The sequence below is a fragment of the Balaenoptera ricei genome, chromosome 14 (assembly GCF_028023285.1).
Source record: "Balaenoptera ricei isolate mBalRic1 chromosome 14, mBalRic1.hap2, whole genome shotgun sequence".
Classification (NCBI taxonomy): domain Eukaryota; kingdom Metazoa; phylum Chordata; class Mammalia; order Artiodactyla; family Balaenopteridae; genus Balaenoptera; species Balaenoptera ricei.
The window spans coordinates 20,404,896-20,427,545 of record NC_082652.1 but is presented as its reverse complement, the minus strand read 5'-3'; the positions used below and the strand labels follow the sequence as shown (position 1 = coordinate 20,427,545).

Genomic DNA, 22,650 nt, shown 5'->3' with positions numbered 1-22,650 from the left:
CAACCGATCATGTAATAAACACTTGAAGAAATTTATCAGACACAAGGTCCTTTTCCTACAATATTTTATCAGCTAAGTGTTCTAAGTTTCAGGATTCCTAGAGGTAAAGTCCTAAACATTTCTACCATTTAGATTTTACTAAATCTTGACATCTGATCATTAATATCCTAACATTCCTTGCAAAATCTGTTTCCAAGATAAAAGTTCACGTGGATCCCTCTTGCAAAATCAAATGAGATCATTACAGTAGTTTGTAGCGTTATATAAACTATATAAAATACGAAATGCCACATAATAGTGCAATTTGTCAAACTGACAGCAAATGCTCTGCCTCAGCCTGGCACAGCCAACATGTCATCCTCCTGCCCACTGCTTGGAACCAAAACCAACTTAAAATACTTCTTCAAAGTTTAGGCAGATTTTAGGAGGGTCTTGAAAACCATTCTTACTGTTCATCTGTAATCTTATTTCCCATTAAAAGCTGGCTGTTTATCCTGGAAAAGACGCAATACTGATTCATTCCTATGAGGCTAGTATTGAGCCAGAAAAAAAAAACCCACAACTATCTTTAGGAGGGAAATGAACATACACCAGGCCCTTCAGCTTTTATAAGCAGGGTAGTTATAAGCTCCTCAGGGCCTGACGTACACCTGAGCCATGAGCCCTGGTTGTAAGCAGATCTCGCTGACCTCCTCCAAGCCTGAGCTTCCTGAGCTGGAGCAGCGGTGGTCAAAGCTTCAGGTGGGGGCTTCCCTGGTGGTGCAGTGGTTGAGAGTCTGCCTGCCAATGCTAGGGGACACGGGTTCGAGGCCTGGTCTGGGAAGATCCCACATGCCGCAGAGCAGCTGGGCCCGTGAGCCACAGTTACTGAGTTTGCGCGTCTGGAGCCTGTGGTCCGCAACAAGTGAGGCCGCGGTGGTGAGAGGCCCCCACACCGCGATGAAGAGTGGCCCCCGCTCGCCACAACTAGAGAAAGCCCTCACACAGAAAAGATGACCCAACACAGCCATAAATAAATAAATAAATAAAATTAAAAAAAAAAAAAAAAGCTTCAGGTGGGACTGCCGACACACTGAACACACAACAGGGCCCCAACACAGAGCAAATGAGATACCTCCCATTTCCTGGCACTTGTGGGAACAGCAGTGATCATGTTCACAGTGAAGAACACTGAAAATAAACAAGACGTTGGATCTCTAGATGGACCTTTCAGTTTCCTACACTTGCATATCTAGGAAGGAACAGCTGTAGGACAGCAACTTTAAATCATCTTTACTGAGCCTAAAAAGGAATTTTCCTCCATGTATCTCAATTCAGAGAAACTTTAAATGAGGCACTGATCACGTTAGCTGGGTAAGGCATTTAATAACAGTCCGTCACAAGGATTTATCTAAGAGAACTGCTAAACTAATGAGGAGAAAGTTCCACCTTAAGTCCCAGCAATATGTGAATGGTGCTTTGGGCACTTCTTTGTCACACACTTTTAACAATATGAGCTGAGAACCACAGGCAAACCATCACTGTGGGGACCACGGTACCCTGGCAGATCGGGAGAACAGCTTATGGCCACCAACGGTACTACTGAGAGTGTGAAGTTCAGATTTTTTCACCTTTAAATCACTGAAAATGAGTTCTTTCCAACAAGATTTCCTTTTAAGCAAACAGCAAGCTGCTTCACACTACTGCAAATTTCCCTTAGGATCAGAGACTCTTAGGGTGACGAGGAAGGAAGCTTAATGGGCATTTAGCGTAACAGCCTTTCCCTTAAGTAAAGTCACATAAATTGCATAAGATTGGGTCTTTTCTGAACATGCCATTAAATAACAAGTTTCTCCAATAGCATAACATGCCTCGGGTGATCAACAGCCATTGTGCTTCCTGACTTGATGTCTCCTGTCCATATGCCTTCAAATATCTGTCAAAAGATGCATACTGAGTCTTCGTATGTTTCCGCTAACAGACAATTCAGAACTTTTTCTGTGTCTGTGTTGAGCATGAATGATGTATCTTGAAGCCAAAGCTTTTACAACACATTCACCCTGGCAGATCTACCCCTGTGTACAGCTTATACCCAAGCACCAAGAAAAACAAGCAAAAAACCAAGCATGGTATAAAGAGTTTTCACAGATACAAGGATGTAATGTTCAGCACAGGGAATGTAACCAATATTTTATAATAACCTTAAATGAAGTATAACCTATAAAAATGTCAAAAATCACATTGGGCAATTCTCTGATGGCCTAGTGGTTAGATTCCAGGCTTTCGCTGCCATGGCCTGGGTTCAATCCCCGGTCGGGGAACTGAAATTCCACAAACTGCGCGGCCAAGAAAACAAAAATTAAATCACTACGTTGTACACCAGAAACTAATATAACATTGTAAACCAACTATACTTCAGTTAAAAAAAAGAAAATAAAGTTGGTTGTTCAAATCAGGAAAAAAAAAGTTTTCAATGTCAAATCACCTGTGTGGGATGTCACATACCCGTCTTTCCACTTTATTCTTAAATAAGACCAGTCTTTTCCGTATCCTGGTCCGTAACCTCTGTGTGCGCCGTAGTTCTTGACCTTCCTCCTGTGAGTGCAGAGGTCAGAGCTGAACGGTTCTTTCACCACTCAGCGTGCCTCCTGCAGCTGTCCCTTCCACGCACCTGTTCCCAGACTCTTTCCCCTCCTTGTTTTTGCCTTTCTTCTCCCCTCCCGATAACAGAATATCCCAGATCAAAGGACAAAAGTACTAGTTACAAGTCTTTATACCTTTTTGACACAATCATAAGGCAGGAAAGAATGATTTTTTTGCTGGTTTAACTTTTCATGATTGAAATATTTCATGACTGGAATATTTATTTTAACTTTTTAAGTGGATCTTTTTTATTTTTTATTAAAAAAATTAAAAAAAAAATATTTTGGCTGCACCACACAGCATGCAGGATCTTAGTTCCCCGACCAGGGATTGAACCCTTGCCCCCTGCAGTGGAAGCGCAGAGTCTTAACCACTGGATTGTCAGGGAAGCCCCACGTGGATCTTTAAAGAAAATGTCAAGTACAGTCACAAAAGGACAAAGACTGTATGATTGCACTTATATGAGGTCCCTAGAGCAGACAAATTCATAGACAGAAAGGTGGCGAACGGGGGTTACCGGGGGCTGGGGGAGAGCATATGGGGAGTTATTGTTTAATGGGGACAGAGTTCCAATTTGGGAAAATAAAAAGAGTTCTGGAGATGGATGGTGGTGATGGTTATACAACAATGTGAACGTACTTAATGCCACTGAAGCGTTACAAATAATAAAAACGGTAAATGTTATATGTATTTTACCACAGTAAAAAAAGCCAAAAAAACAGTTAAGACCAACATTTAAAAATAAGTTGCTTCATAAAATAACATGTACTTTGTTGTTTTTCTTTTACAACAAAAAAAAAAAAAACCAAAAAAACAAAAACACAACTAATAATGACCTTAAGAGAGGTTAAATGAGTGAATGAAATGAATATTTAACAAAACCAGTTTAGGCTTCATCAGGGCCCAAGGTACAAAAAAGCGTAAACTTCTAATTCTAAATATTGGTGCCGTTCTTCTCCATGAACTGGGAAATTCACCAAGCAGACTTAACTTCATTAAATTCATTTAATTCATGCAATCCATGCCGGAAAGTGTAGGTGGCCGTCCTTCACAACCACAGCAAGTTCTTATTCCTGGAGCCGAGCTCTGTTGAAGTCAGTACCCTTCCGCCTTGACTGATTTTGGTTCAGAGGGAACAGAGAAGAGTGGGTTAAGTGATAACCTCTGAGTACTCTTCCCAAACTGGAGCCAGTGCACGATTGTGGGCCTCTTTGCTGGTTTGAGATGAACAACAGCTGAAGGAAAAAACTTTGTGGAATGCTGCTAAAGGCAAATCAACTATTAGAACAAAATCACAGAATGTCAGCATGGAAAAGAACACCTACCTCTGAGGTTGCTTGTCCGAGTTAGAATCCCCTTTGCTATATTCCTGACAAACAGTCACTGAGCCTCTTTATAAACAGGACTTCCCTGAGTAACCTAAGCCATTTCTAGACTGGTCTAGCTGTTAAAAAGCACCTCTCATACTGAGTTAAATTCTGTCTCCCTCTATCAACAAGAGGTTTTTTTTGGTTTTAATTGTTATAATATTTTTAAAGTTTTTAAACATCTGATTTAGAAACAATCTTTTAAATACACCAAAAAATTGCAAATATTGGTCAAAAAAATTTCTTGTATAGTCTTCATCCAGCTTTCCCTAATGTTAACATCTTACATAACCACAGTATAGTTATTAACACTAATAAAATACTAACTAATCTAAAGACCTTATTCAAATCTTGTTAACGGCTCCATAACACCCTTTTCGGGACCAGGATCCAATCCAGGCTCCCAGAATGCATTTAGTCATCGTGCCTCCTCAGTCTCCTTTCAACTGAGAGGGTTCCATACGTATTCATCTTTCATAACTTTTGGAAAGAAAGTCCCTTGGTTTGGGTTTGTCGGATGTTTCCTCATGATTAGATCCTGGTTGTGCCATCTGGGGGGCAGGAACCCCACAGAAGTGATATGGTTCTTCTCTGGCTCATTCCTCCTCTGTGTACACACGTGTGTGTTTTATACAAATGAGCATACACTTGTACACTTGCTTATTTCCCCTTCTTTCATGCATGAAAGGGAGAATACTGTAGAAAGTCCTTCACAGTTTGCTTTCTTCACTTATATCCCCACCTCACTTATATCCTCCTTTGCAGAAGAGTTAACAGCAGCAGGCCTGTTATTCTTAGAAAGGCGTGCTTACAAGGGTAGCCTTGGCTAGCATCTGTGAACTTAGATTGCAGGAGAGTCTCCACCACTTCCTAAATGATCAGAGTGGCTCACGACACCTATGCAACAATGTGATTCATGGGGAACCCCTGCTTTCCTCCTGTGAAGTCTGGGATTTTGGTATGTGCCAGCCAGAGGATGCCCATGTGACCAGCCTGAACTCTAACAAGCTTCCATGGTAGTCATTTCACATGTATGAGCAGAATTTGTTCCCAGAGGAAGTGAAGTGTGTGGGACTACACTCGGAGAGGACTCCTGGGAGTGTGTGCGTGATTTCCCCTAGACATTGCCCCATGCCCCTCTTCCCTTTGCTGATTGCTTTATGTCCTTACACTGTAATTAATCTTAGCTGTGAATCTGACCATGTGCAGTGTCCTGTGAATTCCAGAGAATCACCAAACGCAGAAGTGGTCTAGGGGACACCTGTACCTGTACATGGAGATCTTCATTCTTTATTACAGTTGCACAGGGCTCCAGGGAAGGATGTTTATATACCATAGTTTATTCAACCTGTCTCCTATATGTGGACATTTAGGTTGCTTCCAACATTTTGCAATAATAAACTACACTTCAAACAATAACCTTGTGTATACATATTTTTATGCTGTGGGAGGTGTATCTTCAGGGTAGATACTCTCTAGAAATGAGAGTTCTGGGTCAACAGATCAGGGCATAGCTTTGTTAAGTGTAGCCCAATTCCTCTTCTGCAAGGTTGTATCAGTATGCGTTGCCACCAGCCATGTGTGAGAACAGCCCTTTTCCTCACAGCCTTGCCAATTCTTCATGTTCACCAATCTGATAGGTTTCATAAAAGTAGTATCATGGGTTGTTTAAATTTGCATCTCTAATTATGAGTGAGGTCGGTCATCTTCATGTGTTTAAACACAATACACACACACACAACCACACACGCATGCAGTGACTTATCTACTCAAGTGTCTCCTCCATTTTTCTATTGAGTTTTTTCATTCCCCAATTTAAGAGGTCTTTATACAGTAGAGATATAAGCCCATTATCCATGATATACATTGCAAATATGTCCTCCCAATTTGTCAGTTGTCTTTTGACTACGTTTGTGGTGTTTTGCCAATCTAGCAAGAGTTAACCTGGGGTCCAAGGATGTCTGGAGTCTGCAGACCTTCCAGGATGGCATGTCTGCTTTTCTGAGAGGCCTGCAGCATTCATCCAGATTTCCAATGGTGCTGTGACCTAAGAATGTCAGGAGCTGCCCCGTCCCACCCATCTTCCCCTGAGCTTAACTGTGCCCAACAGAACTGCTCTGCTCAACCCTCCAAAGTCTCAAAGGCTTCTCTCATTCCTCCTGATTTTTCAGGAAGACCCAGCAACTCGGCTTCCAATGGGGTATTTTCACGTTGTGTCCTTAGTGTGAATCCTTATCCATGAATACATTCCTCCCACATGACCCCAGGCTCAATGTGAAAAGGAAGGGACAGGCTCTGCTTTGGCCAGGAACCCCAACACTGACTCATTCCTTGCTTCCCCTCTGCCCCTCACCCCATCCTCCCTGTATCTTGAGCTCATCTGAGTGCTGGGGGGGTAGGGGAGAGAGAACCATGAGGATGATACTCTAGGTACAGGCGAACCAGCACACAAGCACACAACCACCACCTCTGTCCAGGCAACACATTTTGTTAATGTATATTAAGAGCAAACTGGCTTTTCTTGGCAGCTACAGAGTCTATTCTAATTAACCAGTTAAAACCTGTAGGGCTTCTGTTTTTCACCTCTGTTTTCCACTTGTGTGTAGTTCCCTTTATGAAACCAAGTACAAAATCTTGCATTTATATCTATTAAATTTCATTTTGCTTTACACAATTCAAAATATAATTTACCTCTGGTGGAGTTAAAAAGGAGAAAGGGAATGGTTTAGAAAAGGAATAGGGAAACAGTAATCTTCTAGTTCTCGGGTTGGGTGGTACGTATATATGTGTGTATATACGTGTACTGATATAAGTATGTTGTGTTCATTTATATATGCATACTTTCATTTCATATCAAATTTTACATGAAGAAAACTTTCCATCTTGTTAGACGCAGCCCACCATAACAAGGAGTAAGGAACTTCTGGATCTGTTACGTTGCTCATTTAACTATATTTTTAAGGATAGGTCACCACAGCATAAAATCTGATATTTTGTTCAATTGTTACTTCATGCTTTATCTATTCTTAATTATGGTTAATATACGCAGCCTACTAATGACAGTCAATTGCCCTGTAACCTGTGTAAATAAATGATGTATTTTTATCAGGTGGGGAATGGAGCCTAGCCCAGGAAGCCCAGAGAATACAAATTTATTAGTACATAGAGCAGGGGTTTACAAACTACAGCCTGTGCTTATAGACAACACTTTACTGGAATACAGCCACACTAATTTTTGTAAGAATCACCTATGCCTGCTTTCAAGCAACAATGGCAGAGTTGAGTAGTTTCAACAGAGGCCATATGGCCTGCAAAGCCTAAAATATTTACTGTATGACCCTTTACACAGAAAGTTTACTAACTCTTGATCTAAGGCACCATCCAGGGCAAAGAGTAAGCATTCTAGTCCACTTGGCAGGTAAAACTTCCTTTAGGAACTGGGGTCCATCAGGCTACCTTAGCTCACTAACCATTAGTCTCACCTAACTAATCCCTCTTACTCCAATATCAAATTCACAGAGATGGGATTTTCCATGCCACACCAAGCAGTGATTCCACTTTTCACCGTGTATTAGTTAAAGAACTGGCTTTCTGATTTAAGCTTCAGCCTCTCATGAAGGGGGGTAGCTTGGATCAGTCCTTTGGAGATCATCACCTCTGACGTACAAAAGATACAAGGCAAGTTTCTAGACCTACAAAGCTTAGGACTTACTTCTGAAATATGGAGACCCCGCGAGGGTATCCATCCTATGAAGCCCTAGCTGGGTCAACAGTCTCCCTCAAAGATACCTCTGTGACACCTCACTCTATCCTAACCATGACGCTACCAAAACTCAAGGAACGAGTACACATCGTTCCTTAACATCAGACACAGAAATCCCACATGACCATCACAAAGAGACTCAACATTCCATATACAGTAGCTGTGTCAGAGGACTGACATGTTTTCATGAGATAAGCACTTCCTCTCAAGTGTCTGATGCGACACGAATGTTTTTTAAAATCATCAAAAGAAAGTTAACATCAAAATCAACATTTTGGAAATGTTTCAAGAATAAATCATAAGCTACCTGTCAGACTCTGTAATTTATCCTGCGAAGTGTTAGTCCAGCTGGAAAGATGCCATCCCCACTCAACTGATCTGCATCAAGATCTCATTTCTTACCTGGCTGGGGCAGAGCTTCTCTTCAGCAGCTGTGGAATATTGACGTGTGTCTTCCTTTGCTCCCTCACAGGGGTCTCTTACAATCTCCGCCTGGTCCCCTCCATCTCTGAAGACCTTTTGCTCCATGCTCTTGGCTTTCACTTCCCTATCCAAGATCCCAGAAGCCACAGAACCTTCTGCTGTGGGGTCCACCAGCCCACACCGCCCAGGCTCACCCCCATGGTCCAAGGTCTCAGGGGTTTCTTCGCGACAACTTTCCACAGGAGTCCTCTGCAGCTCCAAGGGCACTGCCCTACTCTGACTTATACGAGAGCTTGAGGCTCCAGGTTTTACATCTGGAATTGCACTTGGCTCAGGGTCAGCATGAAGCTCTTTGGAGACACTCACTGGGAGTTCAGAGTATAATTCCTGCACCTCGGCAGACATGGAGGAATCGAGTGGAACGGGCTGGGTCTCTACGCCGGATGACAGCATGGGGGCAGATGCAGATATGGAGTCAAGTCTTTTACACCAAACGGCTCACCCTGACACAAATCAAAGGAAGGGATAAAAGTTTAAAACCTTGCAGGGTAGTAGAAAGCTGTCTCAGCTTAAACTGGCTAAAACAAAGGCAAAAAATTCTACCTCAAATGCCAGCATTATATGGCACCAAAAAATTCTCTGTAAGAGACTGAGTTTGAGGAAAATAAATACCTTAAACCTTTAATAGACATCTGTCTAATTTCAATGCAAATACTGCCTTATGAACAATTCTTAGTATAAATCTGGATTTAAGTGAGATCTCATCAAATGTAGATGAGAATAAGACATGTCTAAGCATCCAAGGATAGACCCGATGTAAATAAGAAGGTAAAGAAGGTTTTTGAATTGTTTTCAGGTCGTGAACCTTGCGCGTTTTGTTCGCTGCTATATCCCTGCTGCCTGGAATAGTTGTTTCACACATAGCAGGTACTCAGAAAATATTTGCTGAATTAACATATACTGAGGGACTCTGTAGAATTCGATTCACTGACTTTTCTTCATTAAGAATTCTCTTTGGAAGAAGATATAGAGAAAAGTGCTCACCAAACACCTGAGCTGTGTCTACGCAGGCTGGCACCCGACATGACTAAGTCAGCTCTTGGGCAAATCCTTCCTGACTTCAACTCAGCACCTCGAGATTTTCCAAGTGCCTTCACAGACACCACTCATTTGATTCTCATAACAACCCAGTGAGCTAAGCAAGGCGGCTGTTGTCTTCCTGTTACAGGTTCTAACACCACACCTGAAGAGGTTAAAGGTGACCTGCCTAAAATATTACATGGTTAACTGAGGAAAGGAGGGGGGACACCCAGGGCTTCCACTGTGTTGGTCATGTTTCACTTCTCACATTGGGTAATGGGAACATGGGTTATTTGCTAAAATGTATATATTTAAGTAGTTCATGATACTGTATTATTAAAGTAATCAAAACAAACGCACACACAGATAGGGAATGGTACACCCAGAACCAAGGTCTCCTGGCCGGTAACTTTTCCATTTTAGTCTACCAAACGCGTGTGGTTTCCACCACAAAATCCACTTGACCTGACCAAGGCGGAAATGATAACCAAATGAGATACTGCACGCTTTCGTTCTTGATGTTTTCCTTAACCCTAAACAGGAGGAGAGAGAAGGTGAGAAATATTTGGAATCTCCGAGTTGATAACGAGAATTTATCAGAAGTACCACAGCAGATCCCTTTGGCCGAAATGCACATAGGAAAGGATGTTTCAGATGTACTCTCACCACTTCCTAATGTCCATCTTTCTACAAAATAAACACGTTACATACAAGTAATACCCAGAGCTCGCTACGGAACTGTTTTGACTGTTAGGCTGTCTCACCGTCTCTCCACCGACCACGATCAGATTTCTGAGCATGAGGGACTCTCCGAGACACCATGTAACTCCCTCCTTACGACCCAGCGGCCCTGGGCCCTGTCTCTGTTTGTACCCTGATTATGGGGGGAAGCCCACCGATGCCGCTTACACAAAGGCACACGCTCTGCCTCCCCGTCAATGAGCAGCCCGCTCCTTGAGCACTCCTGGGTTGACAACTGTTCCTCCTTGACAGAAGGTCCCCTACACTGGCTTGTGCTGTCTGGATTGGAGCTGGGGCTGAGGAAGGGCAGATGACAGGTCCTCTCATTCCAGACCATTCTGCCTTTCTTCTGGTTTTCCAACCAGTGGTGGCTGATTTACTCACGTCCCTATGCTCTCATCTGCTGAGCGAGCGCCTTAGTGTTTTCAAGGAACCCTACTCAAAGGTGAAAGGACATAACGCGACACCACTAACTTAAATACGAATACTAGAAATTACAGGAAAGCAGACTGCTGGTCCATAAGGTTGAGGTAACACAGGAGGGCTGGTGAAGAAACCTGAATCCAAAAGAGAAGCAAGGAGAGACGCACTGGCATGCAACGGAGTGAGGTGAGACTCACAGGGGACTTTCATAAACCGTGCTGACAAAGGCATCCTTTCTGGAGCTAGTCTTCCCCTTTCTCCTCTAGCTCCTGGATTTCTAGGGGTACTTTAGATTTTAAGCCATTTTGTGTGTGTGTGTACGTGGGGGTTAAGGGATAAAGTGAAACTGCTATTTGATGCCCCCGCTCCCAAAAGGTTGGAAGTGCTCCATTTTAATTTGGTTCAGTTTCCCTTTCCCATCGACAGATAACAATCCAGCTTTTGGTTGTCACACCACATATGCACCGAAAGAGTAAGTGCAGGAAAGACTACTGTAGAAGAGAAGGTGGAGACAAGCTCCGTGGGTCTCCCTGCCTGCCAAGGTGTGGGTGTTCTCAAGTTCAACCCTCGATACACCCCCTTCCCAGGCTTCACTTTTTTGATGACCTCACCTTTTCGTGCAGCTTCTCTGATAAGAGGATGACTCAAAACTGTCCCTTTAAGCACAGAGTAACCACATGATCCAGCGACTCCACTCTGAGGAACATGTGCAAAAACCACATGCCCGTGCAAAAACCACATGCCCGCACAAAAACTTGTACACGGATGTTCACCGCAGAACTGTTCACAAGAGCCAAAAAGTGGAAACAAATCAAAATGTCCATCAACTGATGAACGGATCAACAAAATGTGGTCTATCCACACAATGGAGTATTACTTAACTATGAAAAGAAATGATGTGTTGATTCATGACACAACATGGATGAACCTTGAAAACCTTATGTAAGTAAAAGAAGCCAGGCACAACAGACCACATATTATAAGATCTCACTTACACGAAATGTCCACAGCAGGCAAATCTGGAGTCAGAAAGTGGATTAGTGACCACTTACTGCTGGAACAGTTGGAGAAATAGGGAGTGGCTGATGGACAGTTTTTCTTTTAGGGGCAATAAAAGTGTTCTAAAATTGATTGTGGTGATGGTTGCACAACTCAGACTATGCCAAACACCACTGAATTGTACAATTTAAGTTGATGAATTACAAGTTATATGAATTATATCTTAATAAAGCTGATTTTTTTTAAAAAGAAATCCGTCCCTAGCCCCAACTTTTTCTCAAGCTGTGACCTACGTTTCACTCACAAGGATGGCACCCCCCCCCAAAACGTAACATGCCTAAAATAGAACCCATTCAACCCAGTGAATAATCGAGTATTGCTACATGCAAGCAGCTATGAGAAACAGGATGAGTAAGAGGCTCTCAGTAGCCTTACATGCTTATTTTTGATCCCATTGCCTCTCTTAGTAATGGCACCCCTGTTACCCCAGAGCTCAGACTTGAATCCCCAGACATAACCACATCTGACCATCCACATGCCGTTCAATTAGCACTTGTACCAACGGTCCCAACTCCAGCTGTGTCTCTAACAAATCTCACTCCTTTCCAACCCCACAGTCCTAACTCAAGATTTTGTTCTGAACACAAAATCACGCACAAATACATGCTTCCTAAACAGATGCTTATCACAAAGAGGCAATATTGATAATCACATAAAATGGCTCAAAATATTCCTCAGGGAAAACAGTGCCATTACCTTTCCTACACCTCCATCTATGTTGCAAACTGGTGTGGACCAAAACAGAATTGTAAAGCTTGGTCACCAAAAGATAACTTCCAATATACGAAAGCCAAACGCCACAAAACTACCATCTCTTGATACGTGTGTTTGGTAGAGACATAATTATAAGACGTTTCAACTTGTAAAACAACTAGGCACATCGGCTGTTGAAGCAAAACAGACACTCCTTCCTTTTTGCAGCCTGATTCTGGTCCTCAAGTTTCTCAGCAGTAATGTGAAGTGGAGTCACCAAGGACAGCTAAGTGCCTCAGCTGGAGCCCTCAGAGGTGAAGTCATATTTAGATGCAAGCCTAGAGCAGTTTACAATGATTCTCAGCTCACTAGCTCACATCACTAAACTCTCCTCTCAACTTTCTCCCTCTATCAAGATATTGGTAATGCCACAAGACTGCAGAAACAACAGAATTTTACCATTCAAGTTCTTTAAATTTCTGAATGCAATGGAGCAATTAAAAATGATGGTACAGAAATATACCTCTCCATAGAAAGCTGCCTGAGATGTCTTATCAAGCTAGATAAATATTAGGATTCTTTTATTTTGGAAAAATATATATCCATATAGGAAAATTGTTTTAAATACTATAAGCCAAATATTAACAGTGTTACCCTGGGTGATGGGATCATGAATGACTTATCTGCATGTTGTACTTTTTTTTAAACAATGAGCGTGTATCACACGTGTTAAAATTTTTTTAAAACGTTATATCTCAAGATCCAAATATGAAGCAATAAAGAATAACCGGTAAGTGTATTATCCCTTTATCAGTATCTTTCCAAATGTCAGCTCTCTCCCTCAATCATAAATTTTTTTACACTAAAGTGTTAAATAAACTTGAAGTAAGAGGAAAGAGTAACACATGCTTATAAAATGTAGACAGGGATTTATGGCTTAATCCTTACTAATGATTTATAACCAACCTACTGAGTGAAGACACCAGATAATTACCTAGTTTGAGGTATAAGCAGAAAATAACCCATAGATTCACAAACAACTCTCTCTTGCTGCTACTGGCTTGTCATCTTTACCATTAACACAAATAAGAATTACATTGTTTAGGGGATGGATTTATCCCAGGGGTGGGGATGGGTGGAAGACTAATGTTTATAAGGAGTATGCAGTGCAATTATTCCAATAAAAGAAGAAAGCCCTTTGAATTGAGAATTATCATCTCCCAGTCTTTCTGCTTCAAATGCAGAATCAGTGCTGGGAAGCAGTCTAGTTGTTGGTCTCCAAGCTGGGAAACCAGGGTCCCTATCCTGCCTCTCGCTTACTAGCTGCACGGCCTTGAGTGTGTCACTGAACTTTCCTGGGCTTGTTTTTCACATGTACAATGGACAAATTAAACAAAATAATCGCAAAGCATTGTGTTACCCGTAAAAATCCTAAGACTCTAAATAACTTTTCTGTTTCAGTTTGTTTCAGCACAGCAGACCTATAGACACCAACAAAAGTGGTACAGAGCTCAGACTAATCCCCACTGCAAGTACTCAAGGGCAAACAAGGTAATTTAAGAACACTTTACATACGAAAAAGATAGAAAGCTGTTCTTCAGTGTGTCTTCAGGCAATTTGGAAGTGTTAATTCCCATCCCACCAAATAACAAAAGCCAAGGGGAGGATGGGGACACTACGAATGAAAGATTAACATTGCAGCTCTCGGCCTCATTAGAATACGTTTTATAATACTAAAAACCTGACAAAGTGGCAACTTTAGTCATTCAAACATGCCCCAAAACAAAAGTTCTGGGGGTACAAAGTTTACAGCAGTAAGCAAAAGAAGAAAAAAAATCAAACAAAGAAAACAACAGAACAGAAAGCCATGTGCCCCAATAATCCCATCTGACGGTCTCCCTTCCCTTTAATTCCAAAAGCAAAGGGGCTGCTCTTAACCAAACGAAGCAGTTAATAACACTAGGCACTACCACACTTGTGACAAGGGCCAATACTCAAAATAACGATCAGGCCCTCAGAAGTTCACCACACTCCTTTCACCTTGAGAAAGGGGCTTTCTTTTCCAAAGAATCGGACACTGTAGCCAATCCCTCCCTGAGGGAATTCGGAGAAGGGGGCCTCTTCTTGAGTAACAGAGAAAGAAGAATCTTTGAACAAGATCTCTAGACAAACTGAAAGTGGGGCAGGGAAGTCCATATACTGAACAGGGCCTGGCTCTTCCCCACGGAGTGCACAAGAAATCTCAATAGCATCAAGCACGGCTTCCCCCCGTTCCTCCCTTTACCAGCATGCAGAAAAAGGATCCCTCTGTCTCCACATGGGGAGTGAAACAGTGAAAATACTCCTGATTTCTACTGACAAAGACTCTGCATAAAAGATTTTCATTCCTTTTTCAAAGGAAGGGGAGAAAAGAAACCATCTGTGCCACTCCAAACATACAGCAGGAAAGCGTTCTCCTCTCATAGGTCTAGAGTCTTATTTTTCTTGGGAGAGCAAGAGAAAGAAGTTGGAATCTCCATCTTGGGTGTAGGGGGGTGTGCACATCAGATAGAAGGAAGCTTTTTCGTCACTAGAGCAAGTAGGGGGAGTGGGAGAGGGCATCTCTAACCAGTCGGGAAGGAGAGATAGCTTCTGTGGACAAAGGAAAGGTTGGCTTCTATCAGGTCTCCCTCTTGGAGTACAGACCTGCTTCCAAAAGCAGTCTTTTTTGCAGATTATTCTAACTGAGGCCCTCTTTGTTAATTTGGTAAGTGTGGTCGGATCTAAGACAGTACAAGTGCCTCTCTCTCTGCCCCAGGGAAAAGCCTCCTCAGAAAGTGATAGGGGGTGGGGAGGGATGGGAGGAGGAGACATGCATGGAAAAATCTGTGTTTCTCTGTGGAAGATACCAGTTTCCTTTTTAAAAAAAAAAAACAAAAACAAATTAAGTAACAGTAATAGCAACAGTTTTCCAAAAGGTTACTATGTACCAAGCACTTACACAAAATTTCCTATAGCCCTTAGGACAATTCTTTGAAGAGAGTACCCAAATTAGAGATGGGAGGACTGACAAAAGGTTAAGAAATGAGTCAAGGTCACAAAGATGGGAAGTGGGACACACGCGGGCTTGCATCCATCACACTCCAAACGCCACGCTCTTCACTGTGCGAGGGAAAAGAGCTCCAGGCACACCAATAAGCTCGGGGGCGGAGAAGCGAGGCTCACTCTGTGGACACGACTGGGGGAGGGGAGAAAGGCTGACTAACACCATAAAGTAAATTCAGGATCTTCCTCCCTCTGTACCAGGGTAAAGATAAAAAATAAAGAAGGGAAAATAAATCTATCTTTTACAGGGAAGGAAGAGCCCCCTGTCACTTTTAGGCAACTTGAGTCTTTCTCTCCACCTGGGGGGCGCTGACCAAATCGAGAGAGATCTTATCCCTCCTGAAAATAAGTTCAGAATCGCCCTCTCGCACCCCGGGAGCGGGTCTCCCTCTGCTGACAAGCGCGCCGCAGCCGGAGAAGCGCGTTCGCCCACGACAAGGGGCGTCGCCCGCCCCGAGGAGAGAAGTTGGGGGTCCCCCGCCGTATCGAGGTCGAAGAGGAGTCGTTCTCCCCCGCCGGAGCCATGACTCGGAGAAGCCGTTTTCCCCTCGCGACGCGGGGCCCTCTTCCCGGGTCGCTCCGCGCCCGCAGCGCAGCCTGCGTTCCCTTCGGCGCTCCGAGAGGGCGGGGGGCCCGGGCTCCCCTTCAGCCTGCACCGCCCGGCGAAGGGTCCACTCAAGCTGGAGTAGGGCGGGGCGGCTACGCCCGAAGCCTTCCCGCCCCCGGCCTCTTACCCTGAGGTCGGCTCCGCGGCCCGCGCTCGCCCCGCCAGCCCGGCCTCTGCAGCCGCTGCCCCGTAGCCTCCAAGTCTACCTGAGCCTGCGGAGCCGAGAGAGCCCGGGGGCGCTCCGGCCGCCGCCGCCTCTTCGTCTCTATGGTCGCCCCGCACTTCCTCATCCGGGGCCCGAGCTAGCCATGCGGACTCGCCCAGGTCCCGCCCCCGCACTGCGCGCGCGCTCTCCTGGGGCGGCTCTTCCCGCATGGAGCCTCCCGCCCTCGGCTAGCTCCAGAGGCCTCTGCCCCGCCCCTGCGGCCGGGACTCTTAAAGGGGAACACATCTTTTGACTCTGCTCCTGCTGAGCTTCAGGTCCAGTGTCTGACTCCACTGAGACAACTCTGGTCCAGTCTCTTTTCTGGCCCGAACGGCTGCAACTCTCCGGGCCTCCCGGCTTCTACCCTGGCAACCCAAGATATCTTTTTATACCTGGAATCAGTATTTTAGATCATGTCACTGCCCTGCTCCATCTCCTTTCTGGCATCTTGTTTTAATTTCTTCATAGCTTTAACACTAGCCGAAATTGCCGTTTCATGTTTATCGACTCGTTTATCATCTGTCCCTCGCACCCTTGTCTGTTTTGTTCATCATTCTTTGCTCAGCACCAGGAGCAGTGTCCTGCACAAGCAGGCACTCAACAGATATTTGAAGGAAGGAAAAGAACGTTTATTCAAGAGGGAATTGAGACGGTCCAGAGAGTGCAATCAATCCCCAAATCACACAGCCCTGTGTTAAACAGAAATCTGTTGTCTCTTGGAGCTTATCAACTTGGCTGAGTAGAGAGCTAGAGGTTTGGAGGTTTGTGGGAGATTTTAATTTTCTCCTCTCCAATCAACGTATCCTTGAACCAGTCAACATGTGGACCATTTTATCTAAGACAGTGGTTTTCCCAGCTTTAGTTAGGGCTGGAGATATACACACCTAAATGCCAACCCTATTGTTTACAGCCTGTAAGTCCATCCATCGTCTATATACATACACAGTTTACATATAGGCTACCACAGATGCTATTGGGATGAATTAACTAGAAATTCACTTTAGAACATTTCTACACTTATAGTAGCCGAGTCCTCAAGTTCTTTCTCAGGCAACTACGTGCCTATAGAAGAGGATCTGAGAAACTCAGTATTACTGGTTTGTCTTTTCCCTCAGGATCTAATATTACTGCACAGCACCACTATTGATCTCGTCTTTAAAAATGTGATATTTTGTTCAACATGGATTTTTTGGTATTCTTTTTTAAAAAAAAAAAACACATTATTTACATTGCTGAGTTTGTTGGCACCCCCTTAGCATTTTATGCTCTAAATAAGGCAAGTGTCTCATTAGCCCCACCCACCTCACCCTAGTCCTAGTCTTGCTCCTAGCTCTGTGTTAAGCACAAACGGACCCCAAAGAAGCATCATATATATAATTCAATCCCCTAAAAGTCGAGAAGAGCCAATTTCCTGACAAATTCCATGCTTTTGGTGACATTTACTTGGCACTTTAAGTTCTTCTAATTTCAAAGACTTAACATGTCCCTCACCTCGCTTGGCCCTCAAACACCTTGTGAAGGAGGAAGAACACGTACTTTTTATTCCCATCTGTCAGGGGAGAAATTTGAGGAAAGAGAAGTATCCTGTGCAAAGCCACACAGCTAAAAACAGGCAATCCTGCATGTGATTGTAGCACAGTGATTGTAGATTGTAGAACCAAGGCCATTGGCTCTCCAGTCTGGGAGCTACCCGCTCCAGCCTTCCCTAACCCCTAACTTTGACCAGCTTTAGACTTTTTTTTTTTTTTTTTGGCCACATGGCTTGTGGGATCTTAGTTCCCCCCACCAGGGATTGATCCCGTGCCCTCGGCAGTGAGATCATGGAGTCCTAACCACTGGACCACCAGGGAATTCCCTACGCAATTTTTTAAAATCTCAAAACTCGTCAAGGTTTTTTACAAATTTTTGCCAAATTAAAAAGTGAAATATTTGTATTTCTAAGATACGACACCAATTTTGGACATCTCTCAGGAGAAGGAATCAAATTCCCCTGAGGGCCAGGGACAGAGAGTCCCCTAAACTCTGGGATGGAAGGACTTCAGCTACTGAAAAACAGCCTGGGGGATCTGGGTGTGCCCCCTGAATTGGCAACATAAACATGTATTTTATATTTAACATTTTATCCTTGACAGGTTTTGCAACTGTTGCAGTCTGCTTGATTACATGTTTTTCTTTACTATTAAAAAATTACAATTATTTAAGAGTTAAGTTATTTAACTTCCGAATCGAATCCTTCACTCACTCCCCAGTCCCTCTGAGGTATGTGACGCTTTTTTTATTTCAACATTCAGAAAATTTCTGAAAACCGTAGGTCAATTAGATGGAGCTGGCAACTTGCCAGGAGTCCTTGGCCAGCTTCAGGCACTGCCCACACAGCTCTGATTTTTAACTTGAGAAGAGAAAGATGTCCCAACAGATAAGGGCTTAGGCTGAACCCTTGGGTGAGACACGAGGATGCTGGTTAAACGCTCAGCCTTCGGAGCCAAGTTGGACTCCACTGGGTCAAGATCTGTCCTTGGAGGAGTTTGGTGTCCTCAGCCTGTTCCCCTGTCTGTGAAATGAGATAGTATCTGCCACCTAAAAGGGATGTGACGATTACATAAAAATGTTTGTGAAAGCTATGGTAGCTATTATTAACAACCAGAGAAGCACAGAACACCACTTGGGGTTTGGAAGGATTTGAAAAGCCCCCCAAGTGGATACTTCCCAGCAGGGGCCATCGCACGTGCTTAGCCCTTTGCATTTTACAAAAGTTCTCCCAGAAACTCTATTTTGTGCCTCTCAGTAGCCCTGAGAGGCCTGGCGAGGGTCCATAACATCGTTTACAGATCCGGGGACATTCGCCCGAGTTTGCCCTGTTGAGGAAATCACTAGGTCGGAAGCGAACCGCTTGTGCTCGGATCTATTTCGGAACTTCTGGGAGAAAAAGGATTTCCTGTACCGGGACGACGGCCCTCAGGCTAGGGAGCGGGAAACGCAGGTGGTCAGCCCGACCTACAGGCCGCACGCGAGGCCCCGCCCCCGGCACGAGCCCCGGATGGGGAAGTGGCGCGGGAACCGAGACGAGGCGGAGGCCCGGCCAGAGCGGCCCAGGGCGGGTGGGCGGGAAGGGGGCGGTGCCCCGGGGCGGAGCCACCGGAGCCGCGCGGCTTCTCAGGTGAGCGCTTGGTGACCGGGGCGGGCCGGCTGGCGCCTGGAGCTCGGGCTGGGGATCTGCACAGGCTCTGCGGGCGTAGGCGGAGCGTCCCGAGGAGGCGCGGTGGCCCTGGCCAGGGTCCGGCCCTCGGAACCCCGGCCTCAAGCGGGAAGGGGCTCCGGAGCTGCGGGTGAGTGGAGCTGCCCGCCCGGGGCCCGTGTTTGGGGATCAGGAGGGAGGGGGCCGGGGCCCAGGTTCGAAACCTGGCCCCACCCCCAACCCGCTGTGTGACCTTAGGCAAGTGTCTCTCCGTCTCTGAGCCTCAGTGGCATCAGCTATGAAATGGGGGTGGAGGGTGCGGGGAGGAACCGCTGAGAGTTTGTGCAGATGGAGGTTTGGGGAATGAGCCTTCCTCTATTTACACTTTCCTTGCCCAGGACATCGATGGCGAAACGTGAGCAGTGGGAATGCCTCTCTGTCTCAGAGACCTTGGGCAAGTCCCTTGCACTGGCTCTCACTTTCCTCATGTACAGATTGTGTGCCTAACCTCTTTTAAGATCTCTTTAATATTTGGGTGTTATTGGTTTATATAGAGGCAAGGTAATGAATGCCTCATTCACTCCAAGTTTTCCCTTTAGGGTATGATAAAGTATCTTCTTGGAGGTTGGACTAGACCCGGGCCCGAATTCCCTTTCGTTCCCAGATTCATTGGTTCTGTTTGTTCAACGTCCCTCCTGGTAATTGGAGGAGTGATTTCATCCGAGGGTTGGTGCCACCTCTCAGCTGAGCAAGGGCAGTATTTTCACTGCCCTGAAATCAAAGAGCAGTTGCAAAGAAAAGTCTGACATTCCAGCCTTTTTGTTTGTGTTTCACTGGCAGGGAGGCAAGATGATTTCTCTCCCCCAAGCTTGGAACAGCTGAAGGAAACAACAGTACAAGATGAGAACAACAAAGGTCTACAAACTTGTCATCCACAAGAAGGGCTTTGGGGGCAGTGGTCAGTATTGATTGGTCTTAGGGAGGTTGTGTAAGTTGGCCGAGGTTCTGATGTGTCTGATGCCTTGAAATTTTCAAACTGACTCGTGACAATCGAGGCTAGGCAGGTAGCTTAACTGAGTGAAGCAGCAAGTGTGATACTGTAGTGGGGAGAGTAGCAGGCCCCTTCTAGAAGCATTTGCATCCTGCATTTTAACAAACTTTGTGAATATTGCCAGCTTACTACTCTTCACTTGTTTTTGTTTTAAAAATTTTTTTATTAATGTATAGTTAATTTACAGTGTTGTGTTTCAGGTGTATAGCAAAGTGATTCAGATATATAGATTTATATACCTATATATATGTATATATAGATTTTTTTTTTAGATATTCTTTTCCTTTACAGGTTATTACAAGATACTGAATATAGTTCTCTGTGCTAGGTCCTTGTTGATTTGTTTGTATCTTTTTATTACATATTTACTGTGTATGTTCTGTAAAATTCCAGTATGCACTGGTTTGGCAGATAAGAGAAACTTACGTTTAATGAAAGAGAAGTAGTGGATGTGCATAAGACAGGTATGATCAAAGCATGAACCTTTGCCTGGCTCTGAAGCACGGTGAGATGGGGCAGGACACAGCATCTTGTCCTGTGTTAAACATGAATCTGGGTATCAGCTGTGCCTCTAACTTTCCCTGTGACCTCAGGCAAGCCCCTAGTTTACCTTAACTACAAATTCCAGCTCTTTAGAATAATTTCTCCATTTCTCTTAGCACCCTGAGTCTATAAACCTGTAGAATAGGAAAGCACCTACTCATATGATTTTTTTTTCTTTCGTAAAGGAATAAATTTCCCTCTGTCCTAACAACCTTATTTGCTTCAGAAATTAGAATTAACAACACAGTGAGTGTTTTTAAAATTGTAGTTTAGTATGCATTTGTTCCTATGTTATATATGTATAAGCCACCCAAAGGCAAGGACTGCCAAAAAGGGAAAATAATAGTTTCTATATCATAAGGTCTTATGGGAATAAAGTAAAATGATGTATGTATAGTATTTAGTAGAGTACCAGGCTCCTTCGACCTGCTTAATAAATGTAGCCATTGTAATTACCAGGACAAGGATATACTAAGCATTGCTATATTTAAAACACTATTTCTGCTAAAACCACGGTCTGTTGTTAACCCCGTACTTTGTATGCAGCTAAAGCTGCCTAAACGTTTGTGGAGCAGAATTGAACATGCAACAGAAATAACTTTTGACAGAGGAGGGAAGGATACAAGGATACAGTATATACAGTGTATATACAATGTATGCGAGTCTTCTTTTTCATGTGTACAAGACAAAGGTAGCTCTGTGCTGTACCCAGTCTGCTGTAGGACTATAAAGAAAAATAACTAAATAAAATACATCCAGCAATATTACTCAGTCATAAAAAAGAATGAAATACTGCCATTTGTAGCAACATGGATGGATGTAGAGAATATTATGCTTAGTGAAATAAGTCAGACAAAGACAAAAATACTATATTATATCACTTATGTGTGGAATCTAAAAAATGATACAAATGAATGTATATGCAAAACAGAAACAGAGGGCTTCCCTGGTGGTGCAGTGGTTAAGAATCCACCTGCCAATGCAGGGAACAGGGGTTCGAGCCCTGGTCCCGGAAGATCCCACATGCTGCGGAGCAACTAAGCCCATGCGCTACAACTACTGAGCCTGTGCTCTAGACCCCAAGAGCCACAACTACTGAGCCCAAGAGCCACAACTGCTGAGCCCGCGTGCCACAACTACTGAAGCCCGCACACCTAGAGCCTGTGCTCCGCAACAAGAGAAGCCAACACGATGAGTAGCCCACACCTGCAATGAAGAGTAGCCCCTGCTCACCACAACTAGAGAAAGCTTGCGTGCAGCAACAAAGACCCAATGCAGCCATAAATAAATAAATAAATGAATAAATAAATTTATTAAAAGAACAAACAAACAGAAACAGACTCACAGACATAGAAAACAAACCTGTGGTTACCGAAGGGGGGAGGGACAAATTAGGCGTATGGGATTAACAGATACAAACTACTATATATAGATAAGCAACAAGGATATACTACATAGCACAGGGAATATACCTGTTATCTTGTAATAACCTATAATGGAATATATTCTGCAAAAATACTGAATCACTATGCTGAACAACTGAAAACTAACACAATATTGTAAATCAACTGTATTTCAATAAGTAAAGTAAAAATCAAATTTAAAAAATACATCCAACAAGTATTTATTAAGTACATACCTGTACCAAACTTAAAGATTTTGAATATGACAAGGTCCCTTCTCCCTACGGAGCTTTCATGAGCTTGATGAGACAGACATGCAAAAAGGAAATGATAAAATGGAGCAGGAAGGAATATGTGTTCAGGGAGCTTAATTCAGACTGTGGAAGTTAGGGGAAGACTTCATAGAAGATT

The 22,650-nt window shown here is 43.9% G+C and overlaps 2 protein-coding genes across 17 annotated transcripts in view; one reads left to right on the top strand and one right to left on the bottom strand.

Moving 5' to 3' along the window:
* Positions 1 to 16,121, bottom strand: part of PRR14L (proline rich 14 like) — a 55,915-nt gene extending 39,794 nt beyond the window's left edge. For 7 of the 8 annotated variants that reach the window (XR_009497143.1, XR_009497144.1, XM_059893585.1 and 4 more), the window contains exons 1-2: positions 15,990 to 16,121; positions 8,155 to 8,678 (exon numbers count right to left, since the gene is read on the bottom strand). Coding sequence is in view for 5 of the 8 variants with exons in the window: in XM_059893585.1 (XP_059749568.1) it covers positions 8,155 to 8,628 (474 nt within the window). In the remaining 3 variants the exon portion in view is untranslated. The remainder of the gene's footprint in view (positions 1 to 8,154; positions 8,679 to 15,989) is intronic. The other variant, XM_059893588.1, reaches the window with a different exon arrangement.
* Positions 16,122 to 19,196: 3,075 nt separating this feature from the next.
* The window catches only part of DEPDC5 (DEP domain containing 5, GATOR1 subcomplex subunit), a 91,909-nt gene continuing 88,455 nt past the window's right edge, over positions 19,197 to 22,650 (top strand). For 8 of the 9 annotated variants that reach the window (XM_059893876.1, XM_059893874.1, XM_059893871.1 and 5 more), the window contains exons 1-2: positions 19,234 to 19,393; positions 20,083 to 20,200. In XM_059893876.1, coding sequence (XP_059749859.1) covers positions 20,143 to 20,200 — 58 coding nt within the window. In that variant the 5' untranslated portion in view covers positions 19,234 to 19,393; positions 20,083 to 20,142. The other variant, XM_059893870.1, reaches the window with a different exon arrangement.